At 39.5% G+C, this 21,291-nt stretch overlaps 1 protein-coding gene across 4 annotated transcripts; it reads right to left on the bottom strand.

Annotated features, from left to right (window-relative positions):
- Positions 1-4,519: 4,519 nt before the first annotated feature.
- Positions 4,520-21,289, bottom strand: FASTKD2 (FAST kinase domains 2). Of its 4 annotated transcripts, none has more exons than XM_060782724.2 (13): positions 21,208-21,289; positions 20,386-20,516; positions 18,074-18,879; positions 15,834-15,937; positions 14,924-15,032; positions 14,156-14,279; positions 13,436-13,575; positions 11,968-12,140; positions 10,208-10,371; positions 9,630-9,851; positions 8,901-8,988; positions 6,355-6,469; positions 4,520-5,237 (listed from the first exon to the last, which is right to left on the bottom strand). In XM_060782724.2, the coding sequence occupies exons 3-13, from the start codon at positions 18,794-18,796 to the stop codon at positions 5,139-5,141; spliced, it is 2,061 nt and encodes a 686-aa protein (XP_060638707.2). In that variant the 5' UTR covers positions 18,797-18,879; positions 20,386-20,516; positions 21,208-21,289; the 3' UTR covers positions 4,520-5,138. The 4 variants fall into 4 exon arrangements, with proteins under 4 accessions (XP_060638707.2, XP_060638724.2, XP_060638716.2 ...); XM_060782741.2 differs by having other exon boundaries at positions 20,386-20,449; positions 21,208-21,270; XM_060782733.2 differs by having other exon boundaries at positions 20,386-20,477; positions 21,208-21,264.
- Positions 21,290-21,291: the final 2 nt, after the last annotated feature.

Raw genomic sequence — 21,291 nt, 5'->3', positions numbered from 1 at the left:
ACTGGACGATACAAAGTACAGCTAATTTTGGCAAAAGGATTGACAGGACATAGATTTTGGTACATTATCTCTGCCCCCAGTGGCACAGTGGGTTAAACTGAAGACCAACAGGTCACAGGTTCAAATCCGGGGAGAGGTGGATGAGCTCCCTCTATCAGCTCTAGCTCCTCATGCGGGGACATGAGAGAAGCCTCCCACAAGGATGATAAAAACATCAAATCATCCGGGCGTCCCCTGGGCAACATCCTTGCAGATGGCCAATTCTCTCATACCAGAAGCGATTTGCAGTTTCTCAAGTCGCTCCTGACACGATAAAAAAAATATCTCCTTGAAGTGACTGGCTTGACTCTGAAGGAGCTGGGGGAGGTGACAGCCGACAGGGAGCTCTGGTGTGGGCTGGTCAATGAGGTCAGGAAGAGTCGGAAACGACTGAACGAATGAACAACAACAACAACAACGTCTCCCCTCCATGCTGTCTTTAAAATGTTTAGTTGCCCACTCAGATAATATTATCTCTAAAGCACAATTATTTGGGCTATGTTAAATTCCATTATTATTGTAAGATTCACATCTTATTCCCAAAACATTCTATATTGTTAGAATAGCATTTGTTTCAAAAATGTTAACTTTTTAAAAGTGAGGATTGCTAGAGATTGCTATTTGTAGAAATGTCACCCATTGTGGCATAGGCTTGGCTCAGACTATATTAGCATTAAAACATGACATGATAAAGGCCTGACTTTGTTTTGGTTAATATGCTGGATTGGAGCCTTTATATTTTTGTACTGTCACTGCCTGTCAGTTGAATTTTATTGGTTTCCTTTGCCATGCTGAGCTGGGCTCCATTGAGTTTTAAACCACTGCTGCTCAAAGCGGGGGACACTGGACCGCTGCCAGCCCATAAGACATCGGCTGCCAGTTTGCTGAGTGTTTTGAAGAAAGACAGAAACAGTGGTAGTCAATGATACTGGTCTCTGATCCATTTAAAATAAAATTCCTGTTCCCCATGCCAGAAGGTCTGTCAAGCACTATTTTAGATTATTAACTACTATCTTAGGTACCCAATGGAGCCCCCAGTGGTGCAGTGGGTTAATCCCCTGTGCCAGCAGGACTGAAGACTGACAGGTCGCAGGTTCGAATCCGGGGAGAGCACAGATGAGCTCCCTCTATCAGCTCCAGCTGAGAGAAGTCTCCCATAAGGATGGTAAAACATCAAAACATCTGGGCGTCCCCTGGGCAACATCTTTCCAGACGGCCAATTCTCTCACACCAGAAGTGACTTGCAGTTTCTCAAGTCGCTCCTGACATGACCAAAAAAAAAAGGTACCCAATGATGCTAGGTTTAGGTAATTTGTAATGCTATTTATTTAAAAATGTCATTGCTTTGGGATTTTACGAATGGTCCCATTAGAAAATGCATAAGGATGTGGGTAAACCACATCTCCCATCATCATCTGTCATTGCACCCAAACTGCACCAGTAGTTAGTCATGATAGGTATGTGTGCCAAATTTGGTCAGTCCATCATTGGTGAGCTTCACAGTACTTTCTGGGTGGGTGGACTGGAATTCCCATCATTGTCTGTCATTTTTACCCAAACTGTGCCAGAATTATAGATAATTGGGGGTGGGGGTTGTGTACCAAGTGTGGTCCAGATCCATGCTTGTTGTGGTCACAGGGTACTCTGGATGTGGGGGCCATCTTGGAAAATACATACATACATACATACATACATACATACATTTTTAGCGCATATTTACTTCCACACTGATATGGAGGCCACTAGTGTTGAAGGTGGATTGAGTTGGCAGTCCACTCAGTTTCTGTATGTAGAGCAGTAGGGTGGGGGGCATGATTACTTCTGGTCCTTCATCTCAAGCAGAAAAAAATGTGATGTATTGCCACATCGGGGTGTTGTGTGGTTTTCGGGATGTATGGCCATGTATTAGCAGCATTTTCTCCTGATGTTTCACCTGCATCTGTAGCTGACATCTTCAGAGGATCCTCTGCTAGAACATGGTCATACAGTCCAGAAACTAGACAACTCCCCAGTGATTCCAGCCATGGAAGCCTTTGACAATAGATTACCCCTTTGCCCTTCTCCTGTTGTACATTCCGGGACTGTGGTGCAGCTGGCTGGGAGTCAGCTGAATTAAGATCACTACTGACTGAAACGTCATGAGTTCGAAGCCAGCCCGGGTTGGAGTGAGCTCTCGACCAAAATTGTGTAGCTTGTTGTCGACCTTTGCAGCCGGAAAGACAGTTGCATCTGTCCACTAGGAAATTTAGGTACACTTAGTGGGGAGGCTAATTTAACTGATTTATGAGGCCATAAAAATCTCCAGGAAGTATGCAAAGAATGAGGAAGTACTTCATCAGTGTCACAAACTGACGGTGAAGCGACAGCTCCCCTGGTGGCCAGAAGCTGGAATGTTAAATAGCCTCTGAGTGTCTGTCTATATATGCTGTGTGTTTATGGCATTGAATGTTTGCCATGTATATGTACATTGTAATCCGCCCTTAGTCCCCTGCGGGGTGAGAAGGGCAGAATAGAAATACTGCAAATAAATAAATAAATTCCAAAAGGGATAGCAGCCTTAGTTTGTCACCATCATAAATTTGTTTGCTCTCTAGATGTTACATCTCTTTTGTTGTTGTTGTTGTTTTGATATTCATTCTGAAGCTTATTTCGCTATTTATAGCCTAAGAGAAATATATGGTATACATGACAGGAATTGCATAGCAAAAACCTTTCATCTTAGAAGTAAACTGAACTGGATCTCCAGAATGAACATACTTTGTGGAGGTGGTAGTGGTGCTCAGGTAACTTCGTGGTCCTATGATGTGGCCCTCACTCTACCAACGCTCATGCCATTCCACAAATAGACCAACACTGCTTTTTCAGTTTTACTTGAGGGGGGTTTATAAGATGTTGTGATAAGTGTCGAGAGGTGGAGCCCTCTACTACAATGCACCCTCCTCTCCAACTGCAAGACTTGTAATTTCATTGCAGACACAGAATGAGTCATTCTACAAGTAACTTAGGAATATTCCCTACTTAGATCTTTCCAGCACATCAAGATGCATTTCCATGCATTTTGAAGGTCATTGGGTTCAGCTGTACATAAATATGTACAGGATGAAGCTGTTTGATGGCAATTGATCACTGCTTCTGAATGTTGTCTGCGACAAAAAAATGTATCTAAGACTGAGAAGGGCTGAATCATGGTCCTGTGCAATTAATTTGCATATTATTGAGCAGATCATTTCTGAATTCGCCCCATAGGGGTCACACTACCTATGGATTAGTCTGTGTTGAAATCCATAATGCTTACTTTTAAAAAGATTTAGCAGCTATTCCAAACACCATAAGTAAACCAATGCCAGATGAATATAACATAAAAGAGAAAGACCTTTGCCCTAAAGCCATAAATGACTGCCTAAAAGACTGAATTCAGATATTATACCTTCAAGGGGTCAAGTTTAAGACAGGCTTCATAAGCATAGAGAAAGGAGAAACAATAGAATGGTGTCCACTAGGCTTGGTTGACCGACAAAAAAATGGTTCAAAATTTGTTTCGGATGTAGGGGGCACTGGTGGTTCGATTCTAAAATCAATTCGGATTTTCACAGATTTTTTTTTCAAAACTTTTGGAAACTTCCGAATCCTTTCATTAAAGGTTCGAAAGTGTTATTTCCTGTTTCATTGGGTGGTCTTTACTTTGAAAGTAGTTGTTTTACTCCAGAAGTGGGGAAAAGCAAGCGGAGGAAATTCCTTCCTGCTCTGGTTTAAAACTGGCTTCTCTGGCTTGAGCCAAGGCCAGGGACCAGAAGCGGGAAAAAGCAAATGGAAGCAAATGGAGGAAATTCCCTCCTGCTCTGCTTTAAAACTGGCTTCTCTGACTTTAAAACTGACTTCTCTGGCTTTAAAACCGGCTTCTCTGGCTTGAGCCGAGGCCAGGAAATTCCTTCTTTCTCTGGTTTTAAACTGGCTTCTCTGGCTTAAGCTGAGGCCAGGAAATTCCTTCCTGATCTGGTTTAAAACTGGCTTCTCTGACTTTAAAACTGGCTTCTCAGGCTTTAAAACCGGCTTCTCTGGCTTGAGCCGAGGCCAGGAAATTCCTTTCTTCTCTAGTTTTAAACTGACTTCTCTGGCTTAAGCCGAGGCCAGGAAATTCCTTCCTTCTCTGGTTTAAAACTGGCTTCTCTGGCTTGATCCGAGGCCAGGGACTAGAAGCTGGGAAAAGCCGAGTTATTTCTGACTCACTTCCTGAGTTGAAACAAAAATGGCGGAAAAAGATTCAAAAGGGCAAAGGGACTTCTGCTTTTTTTAAAAAAAGCTTTGATATTGCTTCAAAAAGGTAATTTTAACAAAATTATTACGAGCTACGAGTTACCTGAGTGACTCTAACCATGCCTAGTGTCCACACCTCTTACTGCATGAAAACACATCAAAACTAGTTACAAGAGAAGACACAAGTGAACACGTCATGAGAAAATGCTATGGAGATGGAATACACTTGAGTTATATTTGAATTTTATTTTTTCTGTGATAAAATGTAAACCATTCAATTAGCTTTCAGATGTTCATTAACTTATTTATACAATATATCCTGCTTTTGCTCTAACTGTGAGTCAAGAGCAAACCATATAATATAGTCTGAATATTTTAAGTACACAGCGCAATTCAGCAAATATCCTCTTAGCAAAGTGTCAGGGCAGTTCAAATCACAATGGGGCACAATTCCAGTGTTACATTTCCCCTCCCTTTTTACCCATTAGGGGCGAACAACATGTAATCCTTCAGATGCTGTGTACTACAATTCTGATCAGTTTTAAGCAATGGTGAGAAATGGAGGGATTTGCAATCTAGCAATCTAGCAAATCTAGTGTCCATCCCTGATTTCACGCACAGAAACATGGGAAAATGCAAGAAGCCCATCAGGATGAGCTTTTATATGTATGCAGGGAGATCTTCCTCACATGATTTCTTGATAGATTGATTGGTTCACTGATATATACTCTCATAGTAGCTTGAGCCTTTATCACAGGAGAGTAACCAGTAAACAATATAGGGCCTTACTCCTAGCAAATAGTAGGCGAAAGACTGCTGTCTAGATTAAACAGTCGTTGGATGTTCTAATTAGAAAGTGAACATGCTTCTGCTGAAAATATTTCTCCTTTTAAGAATTCATGAGCCTCTTCTTTCTTCAGTTTTTGGAATTCCGGGTAATGAATCTCCACCGAAAAAAGAAGAAAAGAATGTCATTTTTGAATCTAAATAGAAGTCCTGTAAGTAGACAGATCTGATACATGGAAGAGATATTTACAGTATTCAAAAGCAGCATCCAAACAACCACTGAGGCTACAATAACTGTCCTGAAAGTCAAAGTAGATAATCATGATGATGACAACACTTGCACTTTTAGTGCAAACAAAAGAGTTGCAGGCTATCTAGATCTATTAGCTGTGGCCTGAATAACGGTAACAGCTTTTTTTAAAAAAAATCTGACATGCATTTAAGAAATTAGCAAGGCCAAGATGTTTAATGTCATTGTCAACACTGATTTCGTGAATAGCCAATCAGATTGCTTTAAATATATAACAATTTAATGAAATTATTGGAATTTATTTTTCTGTGTGGGTTTGATTTCATTCTGAATTTATTCCTTTGATTTATCCTTCCTACATTCTGTAACACTTCTCTTATTTGATTAAATGGATGACAATCCAGAAATCCTATGCCATACTGAACTCCAAAACACACTGTCCTGGCTACCTCTTTGCAAACTATATGTTTTTCAAGTTCAAGAGTTCATACATCCAAACCAGATAATAAAAATATATACCTTCTTATAGTTTCTGCAATGCTTCCGAATAAATGAATTCATACTTTTAAAAATAGTTTTTTACATCCAGGTTCAGACTAATACCTTTTCCCTAGTGGTAGCATTTATTTATGTATTTATTATTATTATTATTATTATTATTATTATTATTCTCTCTCTCTCTACAAGGAGACTCAAAGTAGCTTACATTAAAAGGGTTCCAGTACAATTTAAAATCTATGAATATATAAACATTAAAACAGAATTAAATATGATAGGTATTTAAAATTCAATGCAAATCAATGCATAAATATTTAAACTAAAAACCACAGCAACCCCTGACTTAAACATCTTTAAAAACCTGTCTGAATAAAAAGGACAGCAGGGATTTTGATCATTGTTGTCACCATCAACACATTTCTTACAAGACACGCAAAGATGGAACGATGATCTGGGTTCTCATTTTCTATTCACAGTTGGTATCACGGGATCCTGTGATAATACAAGACCATTTTGCTTTTACCTACCAGGATCACACGATAGCCTAAAAGGTGTAAGTGCCTCATTTTCATCGCCAACCGTCCTCGGGGATGCCTTGAGTCAAAACAGAAGGCAGATGCAGGGGCACACAGCAAAGCTATCCTAAAACCAACAAGAGCGTTAACTGAGTGACTGCATTAGTCTGATGAATGTCACAGTCATTGGTTTATCAAAGCCATGGCCTAAAACTCAAGATGTTGTTGAACTGCCACTCCCAACATTCCTCCCCACTGTCTGTGCTGCAGGCCCGTAGCCAGGATTTCGTTTCGGGGGGGGGGGGGGGGGGGCTGAATTTTTTTTCAGGGGGGGTTTCGGGGGGGGGGGGCTGAGTTTCGGGGGGGGGCTGAGTCTGAGTGAAAGAGGGTCTAGCCTAGCAAACCTTTTGTATCATTACCCCAATACCCCCATGCATATGGGATATATTGAGTATGGTGATCAGATCATGATATGAATAAACATAACAGTTTAAATAATGCACCAATAAGGCCTTTTCGCGAACCACCATGAAAATTTCAGCTTCAGCCCCCCCCCCCCCGGGCTACATGCCTGCTGTGCTGTTAAGGATTGTAATCTCATGGCATCTGGAGGACTTATGAGTCCAACTCTTAGCCAATATCTATTAGTTTCCATTTTTTTAATCTATTTAGTTTCCAATTTATACATACCTAAGGAACCATAATTATCTTGGTTAATTCCCATTGATTTAACTGATCTATTTAGTTGGAACTAGTACTCACAAATAAGCTACTGATCACAACAACAAAGACTTCCACAAACAAATTTTGCATTTTTTTTCCAATGGACATATTCTTTGTCCATTGAGGGTAACTCTGGAACGCCCTCCCCAAGGACAAGCCCCTACGTTGGCAGTCTTTAGGAAGAGCTTGAAGACCTGGCTATTCCGGTGTGCCTTTCCAGAATAGGAAACTCCAGCAACACATCCCAGAAGCACTTTATTAGAGATTTAAGATTGTCCGCACATGGCACTTACCCAAAATCCTTATATTTCACTCGGCATACTCAGCACTTTTAATCTGTACCCATTACACTTGGCTGGCCTTAGTTTTACTGTGTTATGGTGTATTGTTTTTGCTGTTTACTGTCTATTGCTTTAATATTTTGATTTGCCTTATGGTGTATGTGTATTGTTATACTATTGTTTTATTGAGGCCTTGGCCTTTGTAAGCCGCAACGAGTCCTTCGGGAGATGTTAGCGGTGCACAAATAAAGTTAATAATAATAATAATAATTATTATTATTATTAATAATAATAATAATAATAATAATTTGTTTTAGTAAAATATAGTGCTGTGCCTTGTTGTCTGTCCCCATTTTGGTCTCTTTCCTCTCTATCCCAAAATGGGTTCATAGGAAATAGGGAAGATAAAAACAACCACTCCCCTTCCCTAGCTCTCGAGAAAAGTTTTCTCTTCTTTGCAATAGGGATACGGGGAAATTTGGTCTTCTGGCTATTCCTCAGCTACTGAATCACAAACCCATGGTGACAGTGATGTCTGTAATTCCCAAACTTTGACCCTCCGGAAGTTTCAGACTTCCTGACTGATGACCAAGGCAGCTAAGGCTTCTGAAAGTTGGAAGTCCAAAACACCTGAGGGACCAAAGTTTGGGAATCAGTCATTAGGGCATAAGAAACAAATGTCTTCTAACTTCTGAACAGTCTCTGTTTACATTTTCAAAACAAACATTCTAACAAAGAAAAGTAGGTATGTATGGGCCAGTCAGTATATCTATATAATTGAAATTTTATGTGTAAGTTATATGTTTTCCTTTTATGATTTTATATCCTCTGAAGAAGCTTTAAGAGTATACCTTGACCAAACACGTTAGGCTTTTTGATTAATAAAACCACCTTTTGAGCACTGTGAGATATGTCTCCATTTTCTTCTATGGATCTTAAAGCATCCTCCAATGTATAAAAGTCTGTATCCAAGCTGCAGACAGGAAATTCTTACTCACCACAGACAACCAAACAAGTGAATTATTAGTTATAAATCTGATTTGATTAACATGTGATTTTGCGATGCAAATAGCTCAACACCAAGTAGCTGTCTTTATACCACTCTCCTCACTAAACTTATTTATCCTAGTTGAACATTTTGCTAAATCCTGTGGATCTAAATCTAACAGTTAGTCCTGAGTAGACCCACTGAACCAAGAGCTGAATGATTAAGCTACTGTCTTTCTATGTCCCATTGATTTAATGAGTCTACTTAAGTTGAGAAGAGCAAATAGATTCATGCCAGGAAAGGACATCAGATGTTGCCAAATTACAATTTGCAGCAACCTTAGCACTCCTAGGCGACGGGGAATGATGAGGAATGTTGGAAAATGCAGTCTAACAACATGTGTAATGATGTTTCAAAGGACTGCATAATTTTCATTCTTGATTTAAACAACAGAATATCCAGTAAATAAATGAGATCTAGATGTTTAACAGATTAAGAAAGTGTTGAATCTGGGAGAAAACCTTGCAACACTGTATGCCAAGAAGATTACATTCTGATAAACATACCTTTGAATGTTAGAATTATCTCCTAACTGATCAGGATCAGTATTTGGCATTGCTACTCTTGTGCTTGCATCCATTAAGATTTCAAAATCTGGTGGAAAAAGAAAATTTAAAATATTTAAAAAATATTGCAAGACATTTAGATGCCTTGTGTGCTCATAGCTCCTCCCTTTCCACTCATTTATTTCAGGTCTTTCATATCAAACCAACATCCAGGATAGACTCAAATCAAGGGAAAGCCTCCTGAGAACCACCACTTCCCCTAATGTTCCCCCAGCAACAAGAAGAGTATCCCTCTGGGCAGCTATACCAGGAAATCCCAATTGGATGCCCCCCCCCCCCCCCCCATGAGGGTCTGCCTCCAGGGCCAACCACGAATGGGCAACTTGGAAGTCCCCAAATAGACTCAGAAGTGGAGTGGCAAGATCAAAAGACAACCTGGCAAAATTGAACTACCTAGAAGAACCCTCCACCTTGTGCAACTGTGGCGTAGAACAAATGACTCTGCATTTGTGTGCTTGCCTACAATGCCCTGCCTCATGTACAGAGGAAGAATTGTTTAAAGCTACAGTCAATACAGTTGCTATTGCCTCTTTTGGGTCAAAATTGTTTAGTCACTTGTGATCCTTCTATTTTATCAGTTTTGTATTATCTATGCACTGCTTCTGAAACAAAATAAAAAATAACATCCATGATTATTTAAAGGCAAAACTAAGAACGCCATATTCATACCTATGTTGTAGCCATTTGCTAACTGTAAGTTTTCTCGGAACAGACTTTTATCTCCCAGAAGCGTAAGCAGCACCTCCTGAACATCAAGAAAATCCCAAGCAGAGGGTGAAGGGAGCTTCTCTGTTGGTAAAGCTGCTCGTTTAGTCAATGAATTTCCATCAAGTTCAAGGCAAACATTGATGGCATGCAGCATTATTTCGTTTTGTTCCACATTCTGGCCGGCTGAAGGAAATAAAAGAAATGGAAACACTGTTGTCAAGTGAATATTTTGACAGCTGAAGCTGACAGTTCCTCTTGGGTTACATCTGTAACAAGAATAATTTGAATGAAGCAAAGTAATGCTAACAGCTGCAATCCAACATCTCGAAGACACACAATTCCTCCCTTTGTTCCAGGAATTCTGGCTAAAACCTTGGAAGTAATACTGTGAAACTGTAGATAGAAATGCCCTTTTTACTAAATAATATTTTAATGGAAGTCTTACACAATATTAAACACACATTCCTGTAACAAAGACAATCCTGGAGCTGTCTGACCTCAGCTTTGATTTGGACAAAGAGTCAAAACAAGGCACTGACCTGATGTTACCAGATCATGGAGGATTTCATCTTGTAGTAGTTGATCAAGTGCTGGTTGTGGAAGATATCCAAAAATGCAGAAAGAATATACAGCCCTTAGTAAGTCCACATTAGAGATTCTGGAGAGATAAGTCTTCAAGACACTATTCAGCGCCTCAAGAAATCTTTAAAAATGTGGGAAGATAAATACAGTCACACAAAAAATCACAATTAGACAGATAATAATATAATACTCTGTTTACTGCCTGCCTTCTGTTATTACCTGCCTCTCATGGCTCAGGGCAGGGCACAGAATTAAAACACATCATCATAAAATATGTACCATAAAATACATACATTAAAGCATGCCATCACAAAATAGTTATACTAAAAATATAGTGAAAGGATTAAAATGCAATACATGTACTCCATATTGGTAGAGACACAAATAGGTTTGTAAGCACAACAATGTGTTCGATTCTACACATTTGCAAAAATGCCACATACATGTTTCATCCTTGACAAACAGATACATTAGTATTTCCTAATATCATGGAGCCCCCGGTGGCACAGTAGGTTAAACCCCTGTGCCGGCAGGACTGAAGACTGACAGGTCGCAGGTTAGAATCCGGGGAGAGGTGGATGAGCTCCCTCTATCAGCTCCAGCTCCTCATGCTGGGACATGAGAAAAGCCTCCCACAAGGATGATAAAACATCAAATCATCTGGGCGTCCCTGGGCAACGTCCTTGCAGACGGCCAATTCTCTCACACCAGAAGCGACTTGCAGTTTCTCAGGTCGCTCCTGACATGACAAAAAAAATTCTTAATAGAAATATCATTGTATACAAAGAACCATTTAATTTCTACAGCCATTCCATTGATATGTGAGTTTGTTATGGGGTAACAGCATCTGTACTAAAATTAACTATTCAAGTTAGTGTTCTGAACGCTAACAATTTTATAGAAAGTATGTTACTAATTGAATTTGGATCAATACCAAGAATGAAATGGGTATTTAATATGTATGTGGGTAAATCACTCATTCATACAATTATGTATTCAACATGCAGGTCATACATAGGCATTTCTCAGGATAAAAGTCAAAAATAGAAGAATGCAGAAATGGCATATTCTTCTGAAAATCCTTCCAAGGTGCAATTCATCTGAAGGTTCTGTTATATTTATAACAGTTTTAGCACAAAGAAGTCAATCATATATTTGCCCAAGTATCAGAACTATGGTTACCAGTGATACACAATCTATATTTAAGAAAGAATGCAGACCAATGGAGAATATCCGTACTTTCTTTTGTTATTTGCCTTCAGGTTGTTTCTTATTGGCAGTGACCCCAATTTGAAGCTATCATTGATTTTCCTTGGCAAGACTTATTCAGAGGGATTTTGCCTTTTAGCTTGCCTTGCACATTCTTTTCTGAATACATAGACACTACATGAGGTTGATGATAATCAAAATATCACGAGGGCCATGCTTTGTTTATTTATTTAATATTTATTATTTGTTTAGGAACATGCTGTGTTCCTTAGAAACACCCACTCCAGATATAGATAGATAGATAGATAGATAGATAGATAAGATAGCCTGTCAAACCTCCCAGCCATTGCAGATTGTCTAAAAAACTAATAGGAATTACCACCTTGACAATAGCTATCACAATGAAATGATTCCACAGAATAATTGTGTTCCAAGTTGTGATTTTCTTCTAGATAATTTAATTATTCTGAAATTATCACAAAATGATTTTTCCTAAACCAGAACCTACCTGTTCTTTTGGCCTTTGGGAGTATGATTAAGACTAGAATAGCATTTCAGAACAGACACTGTGTCTTTCATGTTCAAAGATTCAGGACGAGACATCATTTTCTCAGCAAACATATCCATCAGATGAACAGGCCGAAAGCCAAGATTCTCAAATGCCAAAAGGAAGAGGACTACCTTGAAACCAAGAAGAAAAATGTACATAATGTTCAGAGTAGGGATGGTTATTAATCATGAAATTCGGTTCAGAACTCAATAATCCCAGTTCAATCCAGAAATGATAGTATGAATCATCAGGATGCAGAGTGCACTGCAGAAGTATTTAACCAGTGCCAGATTGTCATTGTTTACTTAAGGTTTGTGCTACAATAAAAAATATTTGGTATTTAGCATCTTGTGTACATCTAATGGTACCAAAGACAATCAAAACCATTTTAAATCCAGATTGTGACACAACAAAAAGTGGAATAGTCAAAGGGTGTAGATACTTCTACAAGGCAGTATAATCTGAAGATAAACTCAACTGTGAAATCCAAATTGTCATGCCTTCTATTTGCTGTCACTGTAATTCAACAATTGGTCACTTTTTTGTTTATAAACAAGATGGGTTCTGTAGGCTTGTTCTTAAATTAAATTTGTATGAAAGTCAGAACAGGTACATTTTTAAAATGTTACTCCAATGATAGATAGCACCTGTTTTGGACAGCCTAGAGAAGGATTAACACTCCCATGGTGTTTGTTTTGCTTTCTGTGCTCCTATTCAGAAGATTGCACCTCACTTTCTGTCTCTGTGATCATTGGATTGTGAAAAAAATGGCTTGTAGAAAAAAGGATTGGTGATAAAGCTTAATTGAGATTCCTTTTCCCCATGATAATTCTTTCATGAGGAGTTATCCCTGCCTAGGGATAGATTTCTCCCACTTCCTGTTTTCTCAGGGATAGGAAGTGAGATTAAATCTAATAGTTAAAATATATTTAAAATATATGCAGGCAGTTCCCAAGTTTCAAACATCTGACTTCCATATATTTTAAATTAAAATTTAAATATATTTTATCTTAATTTACAGTTTGTCTCTATAACAGATTTATACACTTTCTGCAATGCTCTGGGAATTTTAATCTACACAGACACTTAGGGAATTGTGTTTCAAAGTTATACACTATAAAACCTAGACTGATGCAAAACCAGGATACTGCTGTAACATTAATGTGCCCAACCAAAGAGTTCTTCACCAGAGCTTTGTGTATGTGTGTGTGTGTGATATCACCTCATATTCAACTGTTAGAACACAGAACTCTGCTCTCTCAGCTGCAGCATGCAGTTATAGTAGCAACAAATATTCAAAATCTCAGGCAACTTTAGTATATAATGATAACCAGAGGCTACAATGACCTATTACTCAAATGCCACACAGATACCTCATTTGTACACGCACATGTGGACAAGTGTAAAGGCCCCTCAGAAACAGTACCTGCTTTATGTCCCACATGTAGAAAGCTGTGGCAGTATAATCTGCTACTGCAGAAAAGAGTGCGCTGTTGCGATAATAGAGGTCTCTGCAAGACCTCAAAATAGTTAGTAGTGGCCAAAATGGCATTCCCTGGATATTTTCTGAAATAAAGAATATAAGAAAATGTTTTATTAAGTATATCAAGACTTTTGAGATGGAGCTGAATTAAAAACATATTTGGCCATTTAATTTGTGAAAACAACAACACCCACCCATGTTAAATTACACCAGAACACAGGGTAAATGATGACATAAGGAATTAGTGCTAGCCAAGGGAATTTTTCTTCTGATCTTCTTGTCATAAAAGAACCAATTTTTCACCCCTGACCACCACTTTTTTAAAAAAAAAAAATCCATTTGTTTTGTAATAACAGGAGCAGTTCCAAAATACATATAATGTTCTAGGACTCCTTAGACTAGATGCACTGCTTTTTGGAACTTTTGAACCCACTGTTTGAACACCAACCTTTAGCTTGAACTGTATCAAATATGACTATGTTAAATATTTCAGAGAAAAATGTTCCATGAACAACCAATCATTCCTATTTCTGCCATTTTTCCTGCTCCTCTGCTAGCTATTCTCCTTCAAGCGTTCAAAAAAGAACAGGACATGAGGATGTTATAATTATGGGGAGATGATATAAGAAAGAGAAAAAAAATCACACATTCTTTAAGACTTACCTATTACTTTGTTGCTACAAGCTTCCAGAATTGGAAGTGAGCGATGATTCATTTCAGCCAATACACCGAACATGTGTTGAGCATTTGGGAAAGTAAATTGGTGCATCTGACTCAATGCCCTGTTCTAAAATTAAAGAGATTTGAATCAGACTAAAATAAATATCCTTACTTGACAGGGGTTGGTGAAACAAGGAGAAACTTCTAGCTATTGTACTATCAAAAGACTAGGGAAAGTAAACTCAGATTTGGATAAATTACTCAAAAGTTCAGATTCTTCTGAACAAAAAAGGGAATCTAAATTTAAATATATACTCTATTTTCCTCTCCCTTCCTGTATGGATTCCACTAGTCAATGTATGTTGTTTCTATCAAACTTCCTGGAAAAGTAAGGAAGCTAATATATTCGCTTCCATTGTATAACTACAATCACCAGAATAAATGTGAAGCAAAAGGATTGGATTCTTGATTACAGGAGTACATGTTCAAATCCTTCATTATAATGAAACCCATGTCCTCGACATCTAAAGTAATTTAGTTTGGTGTATGTGCCTGTATCACATAGGATACTGATTTGCTTCACTGGGGGGTGGAGGGAGGGAGAACTCAAATGTCTGGGGAGAGTGTAGTCAGGAACACATCGGAAAAATTAGAGGAGGGGGGAATGGGCACCATTCTGTTCTAGTACAAGCCTCCAGTTATTGGCTCCAATATCAATTTCAAATTCTGAGCAAATTCACGTGGTTGAACGAATAATTTCTATCTTTTTACCTCCAGTTTTGTCTTTAGACTGAGTGGGGCATCCTTCCCAATACACTTCATCATAGTTTGCAACATAAACATATTTGAGATTTTGGGGATGCGTTGCTCTACCACCAACCTAATGAACAAGACAAAGGGTTCAATCAGCTTGACAAAAGAATACACTCTGTTTTAAATGTATAAATGGCAACAGTTTTTCCTCTTCTGTCCATAGCTATGTGCGGACTTAGCCAGCTACTCCATCTTGCTCAGTAAATCACCACTGCCTGTTGCTGTTCATTATAGGAAGGACTCCGACATTACCAGTTAAGGATTCTAGAAGGCTTGAACCCTGGTGTTTTAAGTACTTCCTGGACGAAGGTGAGAAACAGGAAGACAGAAAAAAGTAACCGAAGTACAGAACCAAGAAAAGAATCTCTCTTCTTTGAGATTCACACAGACCTACTTCTATTATTGCTTCTAAATATTAAGTTCCAAATATAGGATTTTTGCACAACTATATTACAGCAGACTCTGTTTCAAAGGTATACAATCCAGAACAAATCTGGCACTCCAAGGCAAAATCTGTACAAGTTGTGTTCAATATTTACACCCCAAACTTAAGACAATTTACCCTCAAAAGACAGGCCCACAAATCTCAATGAGAATCCAATTACCGCTTTGAGTCCCCTCAGGGGTGAGAAAGGTGGTATATAAATACTGCAAATAAATAAATAAATAAATAAATAAATAAAGTATAGCTGTATCCCATTGCCTTTATTTACAGATTGGAAATACAGCCTACCTACTTTAATTTAGCTCTCAAACACTGCAACCACAGCTATACTGAGCTGGCAAAAAGAGGCTTTTGTAGAAACATGCTTATTTCAAATGGGTGCCATGCATAGTGTCTATTAGAACCCCCCCCCCCTCCTCTTACTGCAATCCAATCTGAAGAGCGTCCACATTTTTGCTTTTTTCCATTCCTTGCAAAGTAGTTGCCAGGATGGAGAGGCATCGATCATCAAATTCATTGAGACGTTCCTATAGAAAATGCAAACAAAACCCAAGCAGTTGAAGTTAACCAGTCAAGATTTAAACTGCCCTTCATTCCAATTCCAAATTATGCAATGAACAATTATTACAGTTTTCCAAACACTTAGTCATGAGCAATGACTAATAAGGTGGAATTACTCTTTAGCTAATACATTTTCAGTCAATGATTTATGACTCTCTTAAGTGAAATTAGCAAGCAGTAAGATCCTGTTGGCCAGCAGTGTCCAGATGTAATTTGTCTGAATTGTTTTCACTTTTTGGCACTGAATGTTTGCCTTACATGTTGGAAACTACCCTGAGTCCCTTCAAGGAGATAGAGCAGTCTATAAATAAATAAATAAATAGATGATGATGATTATTATTATTAAGCGACAGTGATGGTAGAAACACAAGTAGCCAGGGTAGAATGACAACTGGGGAAATAAATGAAAGCTAGTGCTATCTAGAGACAATGCTACCCACTTGGCTCCCACTGCTTAGGAGTCTGAAGGGCAGCCGTCTCTCCTCAGAGCAGCGTTCTCTATCTTTCTCTACCAGCACTGAGCAAAAAGTGCACCACGACAGTGTAACAGATCATTGTGCATCAGCAGGACTCTAGTCAAGGGGTGTTTATTTAGGCTGCACTAGATTATGATTGGAAAAAGAATGATTGGGGGGAAAATTCAATTTGTTCAGATCAGAATGATTGCACATTCAGTTTTTATGATTACTAAACATAAAAACAACACAGCAGCAGAGAGAGTTGAGTGAAACAGGGCTTTTTCCAGCTTCTTCCAATGCGCTCTAATCTCCCTGTCCTAGTGAGGAAATACCAAAAAACCACTGTGATTTCCACACATAAAACAAATTCACGTACAGGTGTCTTCCAAGAAAAACACATGATGGAAAGCTAAACTTTAAAAAATGTGGAAGAAACACCAAGAACTGGGGAGCCTTAGCCCTCGAGCCTTCCAACTGGAGGTCAGATGTTTCCAATGGTGCTATGGATCTTGAAGAGGTATGAATAGAGGGCAAAGGGGAGAGACTTGTTAAGAGGAAGGCATGTCAAGCAAACCCTTGTTAGGACCGCCTTTCATCTGAAAATGCATGCCCTTATTATGAAAAACCATGAGGATTCAGAATAGGTCTCCACAGTCACTTCCGGATCCACAGTCAAGACTCTATCTTTGGAAGTCAATTATACTCAGTCATGAGTGACCACCTATGATGATGCACAAGCATGAAAAGTAGAGGGGCTCTGGGTTTTATTCAGGTTCTCCTGACCCCTTCGAACCCTTCTATCCCAGGGAGAAAATGCCAATGAGCCACTTTGGTAGTAAAGAGCATCAAGGAGGCTGGACCTTTATTCAGGTTCTTCCAACCCCTTCTAACATCTCTGCCTGTGGTGGAAAAAACACTACAGAAACACTACAGTGGTGGGAAAAGAGGGGATTGTGTCTTTTTGAGATTCTGCTAACCCCTTTGAATCTTCCCACCCTGAGGAAGATATGCCAAAAAGCTGCCAGCATGGCAGGGAAAATAAGAGGAGATCTGATCTTATTTCAGATTCTCTCAATCCCATCTAAACTCCCAGTTCCAGTGAGTAAGTACCAAAGCAACAACACTGCAGTGGGTAGAAGGGGTCAAAGCTTTTGCAGGTTCTCCCAGGATAGACTAAGGCAAACACTTTGTTTGTTCAGGGAGAGCTTAAAGGAAGCACTGCCCCCCTATGCTTTCTCTGCAGTGGTGACAAAATGTCAAACTGCCGCCATTTTTAAAGCAAGTATTACAAAAGGCCAAAAGTAGTGTCATGGCAGGCAGAAATACCACACAGACCCATGTATAGTTCCGCCCAGGTTTGTTGAGTCAATTTTTGGCATATATTTTTCAAACTATAGCTGGTATAGGCATTTTCTAGTAATGTTGCATAGTAGGGCCCACTGGTGATTCTGGCTCTCTATATACCATACTCTGTCACCACTCTTTATATTCACACTAGACAGTACAGAAATGGGAAACCTTTGACCCTCCAAAGGTTTTGGACTGTAATAGTCACCATCCTTTCCCATTGGCCATGCTACATGAGGCTGACATCTTGAAGGGGAATGTTTCCCTTCCTGTGCTGAAAAGGGTAATTTGTCTTACCTGGCATACCCTAAGCAGGGTCTGAACCAACCGGGTGTTCTGAGGAATCCCCAGTTTCACCACAGCCAGAAAGCTGTAGGCCAAGGCATCACGCCACATGAACTTGGCTTCATGCATAACACACTGGCAGACTTGACTAAACTGGGGGTGCTCAAACATCAGCCTCCTCTCATAGCGCTTCTGGTCGTCTGAGAGTCTTTTTGTGAGCATCCACATGGTTGCCAGACAGTTGCTGACATACTTTTTAGAGACTGGAAATTTTGCAACAAGATCAAGGACATCGCAGGGAGATGTACACTTCCGAAGCTCATCAAAGAATTGCCGGTCTGCACTCCTTTCTTCATTTTCTTCAATAGCACTACTGCCTTCCCTTGCAGAAGTCAAGAAACCAGATGCATGTTGAGGATCTTTGGCAGTCATTGGTGCTGGGATTGGTCTATGGTTATCAAACAGGGCATTAGCAGTTTTCTGTTCATTTGGGCCTTCCATTTCTGTGTTGATAGATGGGACATCTTGAGAAAACCCCCGAAGAGATGACTGAAGACAGCAAGGAGGTGCATAAAACAAGAGTTGCCTCAGATGATTATTTTCCACAATATTCTTATGTCTGTTATTTCCCAGTGTAAATGATCTCACTGCAGTTCTAGAAAAAGGATTTGGGACATAAGGGCATGTCTGCAATTGTTTCGTTGTCCGTATTAAGCAATTCAGCTTCCAACTCATTTTGCTTCTTTCAGAGAAAACAATTTCATTAAAAGATTATCAGAGCACAAATGAGACGTTCACATCAGGGTTCTACAGATTACCTGTGAAATCAATTCAAAATGTGAATTTCATCTGTATTGTACAGTTTTATGATCATATCTACAGAATAACATGTTTATTTATTTACAGTATTTATATTCCACCCTTCTCACCCTGCAGGGGACTCAGAGCAGATGACAATGTACACATACATGGCAAACATTCAATGCCATAGACACACAACACATACAGACAGACAGTCAGAGGCTATTTAACATTCCAATTTTCTGGCCAGCAGGGGAGCTGTCGCTTCACTGTCCATCTGTGACACTGATGAAGTACTTTCCGCATTCCCCGCATGCTTTTGCTGGAGATTTTTTTATGGCCTTGTAAATTTGTTAAATTAGCCTCCCCACACATAGGTGGTACCTAAATTTCCTACTTGACAGATGCAACTGTCTTTCGGGTTGCAAAAGTCGACAATAAGCTACACAAATTGACTGGAAGCTCACTTCGACCTGGGCTGGCTTTGAACTCATGACCTTTCGGTCAGTAGTGATCTTAATGCAGCTGACACCCAACCAGCTGCGTCATAGTCCCGTAAGAGATATTTTGTATGCCACAATCAATCATTAACAGGAAAAAGCAATTTCCCAATATGGAATCATGACCTCCTAATCATAATATTGACATAACAGTGAAAAAAAAAAGAAAACTGGCATGAATGACTGGGTTCACTTGGGCACAGATATTACTAATGAGGGTTGTAGACAAGGATACGGGGGTAAACCAGATTCCATCTTTTGCAGATGTTTTAATTTGCAATGGGATGGAGAGAGGTTGAGGAATCAGTTTCTTGTTTTCTTACTTCAATGCTCTGTGAAAAAACAATTTTATTTCCTTGTACAAATAACAGGAACCACTGTTGTGTGGTCGTTTGAGCACTGGTTTAGGACTCTGCGTTTGAATCCCTACTCAGCCATGGCTTTTGCCAAGAAAGTCCCGTGATGCTCTCATTGCATGGTGGCCAACTTGAAAGACATGACACTATATCAATAACAACTTGAGAAACAACATTCACACTTGCTTCAAACAGATATGGATTCTTTCTCCCACTCTGGACATTCCAGATATATATACACTCCACTTGCCCCATTTCCAACAGACCTATGAATAAATCTGAGTTTGCCTGCCATACATGCAGACAAAACATCATGAGAGAATGCTACTGGCACATGGCCATACAGCCCCAAAAACTCACAGCAACCCATTCATACTACCATATAGCATGTTTAGAAGCCAGGGGAAAAGATGTGCCTTGCCACACTTTCTGAATATAAGAAGACTAGAAGCCAGTATGAAATAGGAAAAAAATATTTATAGTCTTCAAAAGGATCTCTCTTTCAGTTCCTAACAATTCTACCTCTTCTTTGAAATGCATTCCCTCTTCCAGTCCTGCAGTTCTGCCCATTTAAGGGAAAGTGAAAACAACACTAAGTAACCAAATTTGAAAAATGTTCTGTTCCTGATTTAAAAGTGTGATTCTTGTTTAATTGTGTGGAACTTACTTTGAAAGTAGTTGTTCTACTACAGAAACTTTGTTTTCGTGGCTGCCACAAACTAGGTTGAATTCTGTGAGACATAGAATTGGAGACATTCACTGGAAAAGTAGAGCAAAATGTGTTGCAGGATGTCCCTCCTGCAAAAACAAAGCTTTTGCAGTTTAATAAACAATTTCCATGTTTTATGATAGAACCAGTTAGGAAATGACATTTATATCCCATGAGCAAAAATCGTGTTACATAGTGTTATCAGTTTAGAAGGGCAAAAAAGGCAAAGGCCTCAAAAAGAGGCTATGTGCTATCCCTTTTTCTCTGATTCATTAATGACTGAATAAAACCCCACATTATCTGCTTTGAACTTGAATATATGGCAGTGTGGACTCAGATAACCCACTTTAAAGCAGATATTGTCGGATTTTCTGCCTTGATATTCTGGGTTAGCTGAGTGGAAAGGCTCTGAGTTGGGGGGTCACTCGCTTCAAATAACCCACAATATCTGCTTTGAACTAGATTATTTTAGGCCCCTTCCACACAGATGCATAAAATCCACATTGAACTGGGTTATATGGCCGTGTGGATAGAGATAACCTAGTTCAAAGCAGATACTGTGGGATTTTCTACCTTGATATTCTGGGTTAACATGGCTGTGTGGAAGGGCCTTCTGTGATAGAGTTCATTTGGGTCTCCATAAATCAGAAAGGACTTCAAGGCATAAGTTAAAAAGGAAACATAGCAAGGCGAGGGATCCTTCACTCTCTGCCCCCTCCTCCAATATCTCCATGGAAACCTTCGCCCCCCCCCCCCCTCCTCCCCGGCTGTTTCACGAACCTCGTTGGCCCCTTCGCGTGACACTCAGACGGGAGCCGCCATCGCAAAGTGACCACGTGACTTTACCCGGCGAAAGCGCCGCAC

This window comes from Anolis sagrei, chromosome 1, assembly GCF_037176765.1.
Source record: "Anolis sagrei isolate rAnoSag1 chromosome 1, rAnoSag1.mat, whole genome shotgun sequence".
NCBI lineage: Eukaryota > Metazoa > Chordata > Lepidosauria > Squamata > Dactyloidae > Anolis > Anolis sagrei.
Note: the sequence above shows the minus strand (reverse complement) of the source record. Positions and strands in the feature narration are given on the sequence as shown.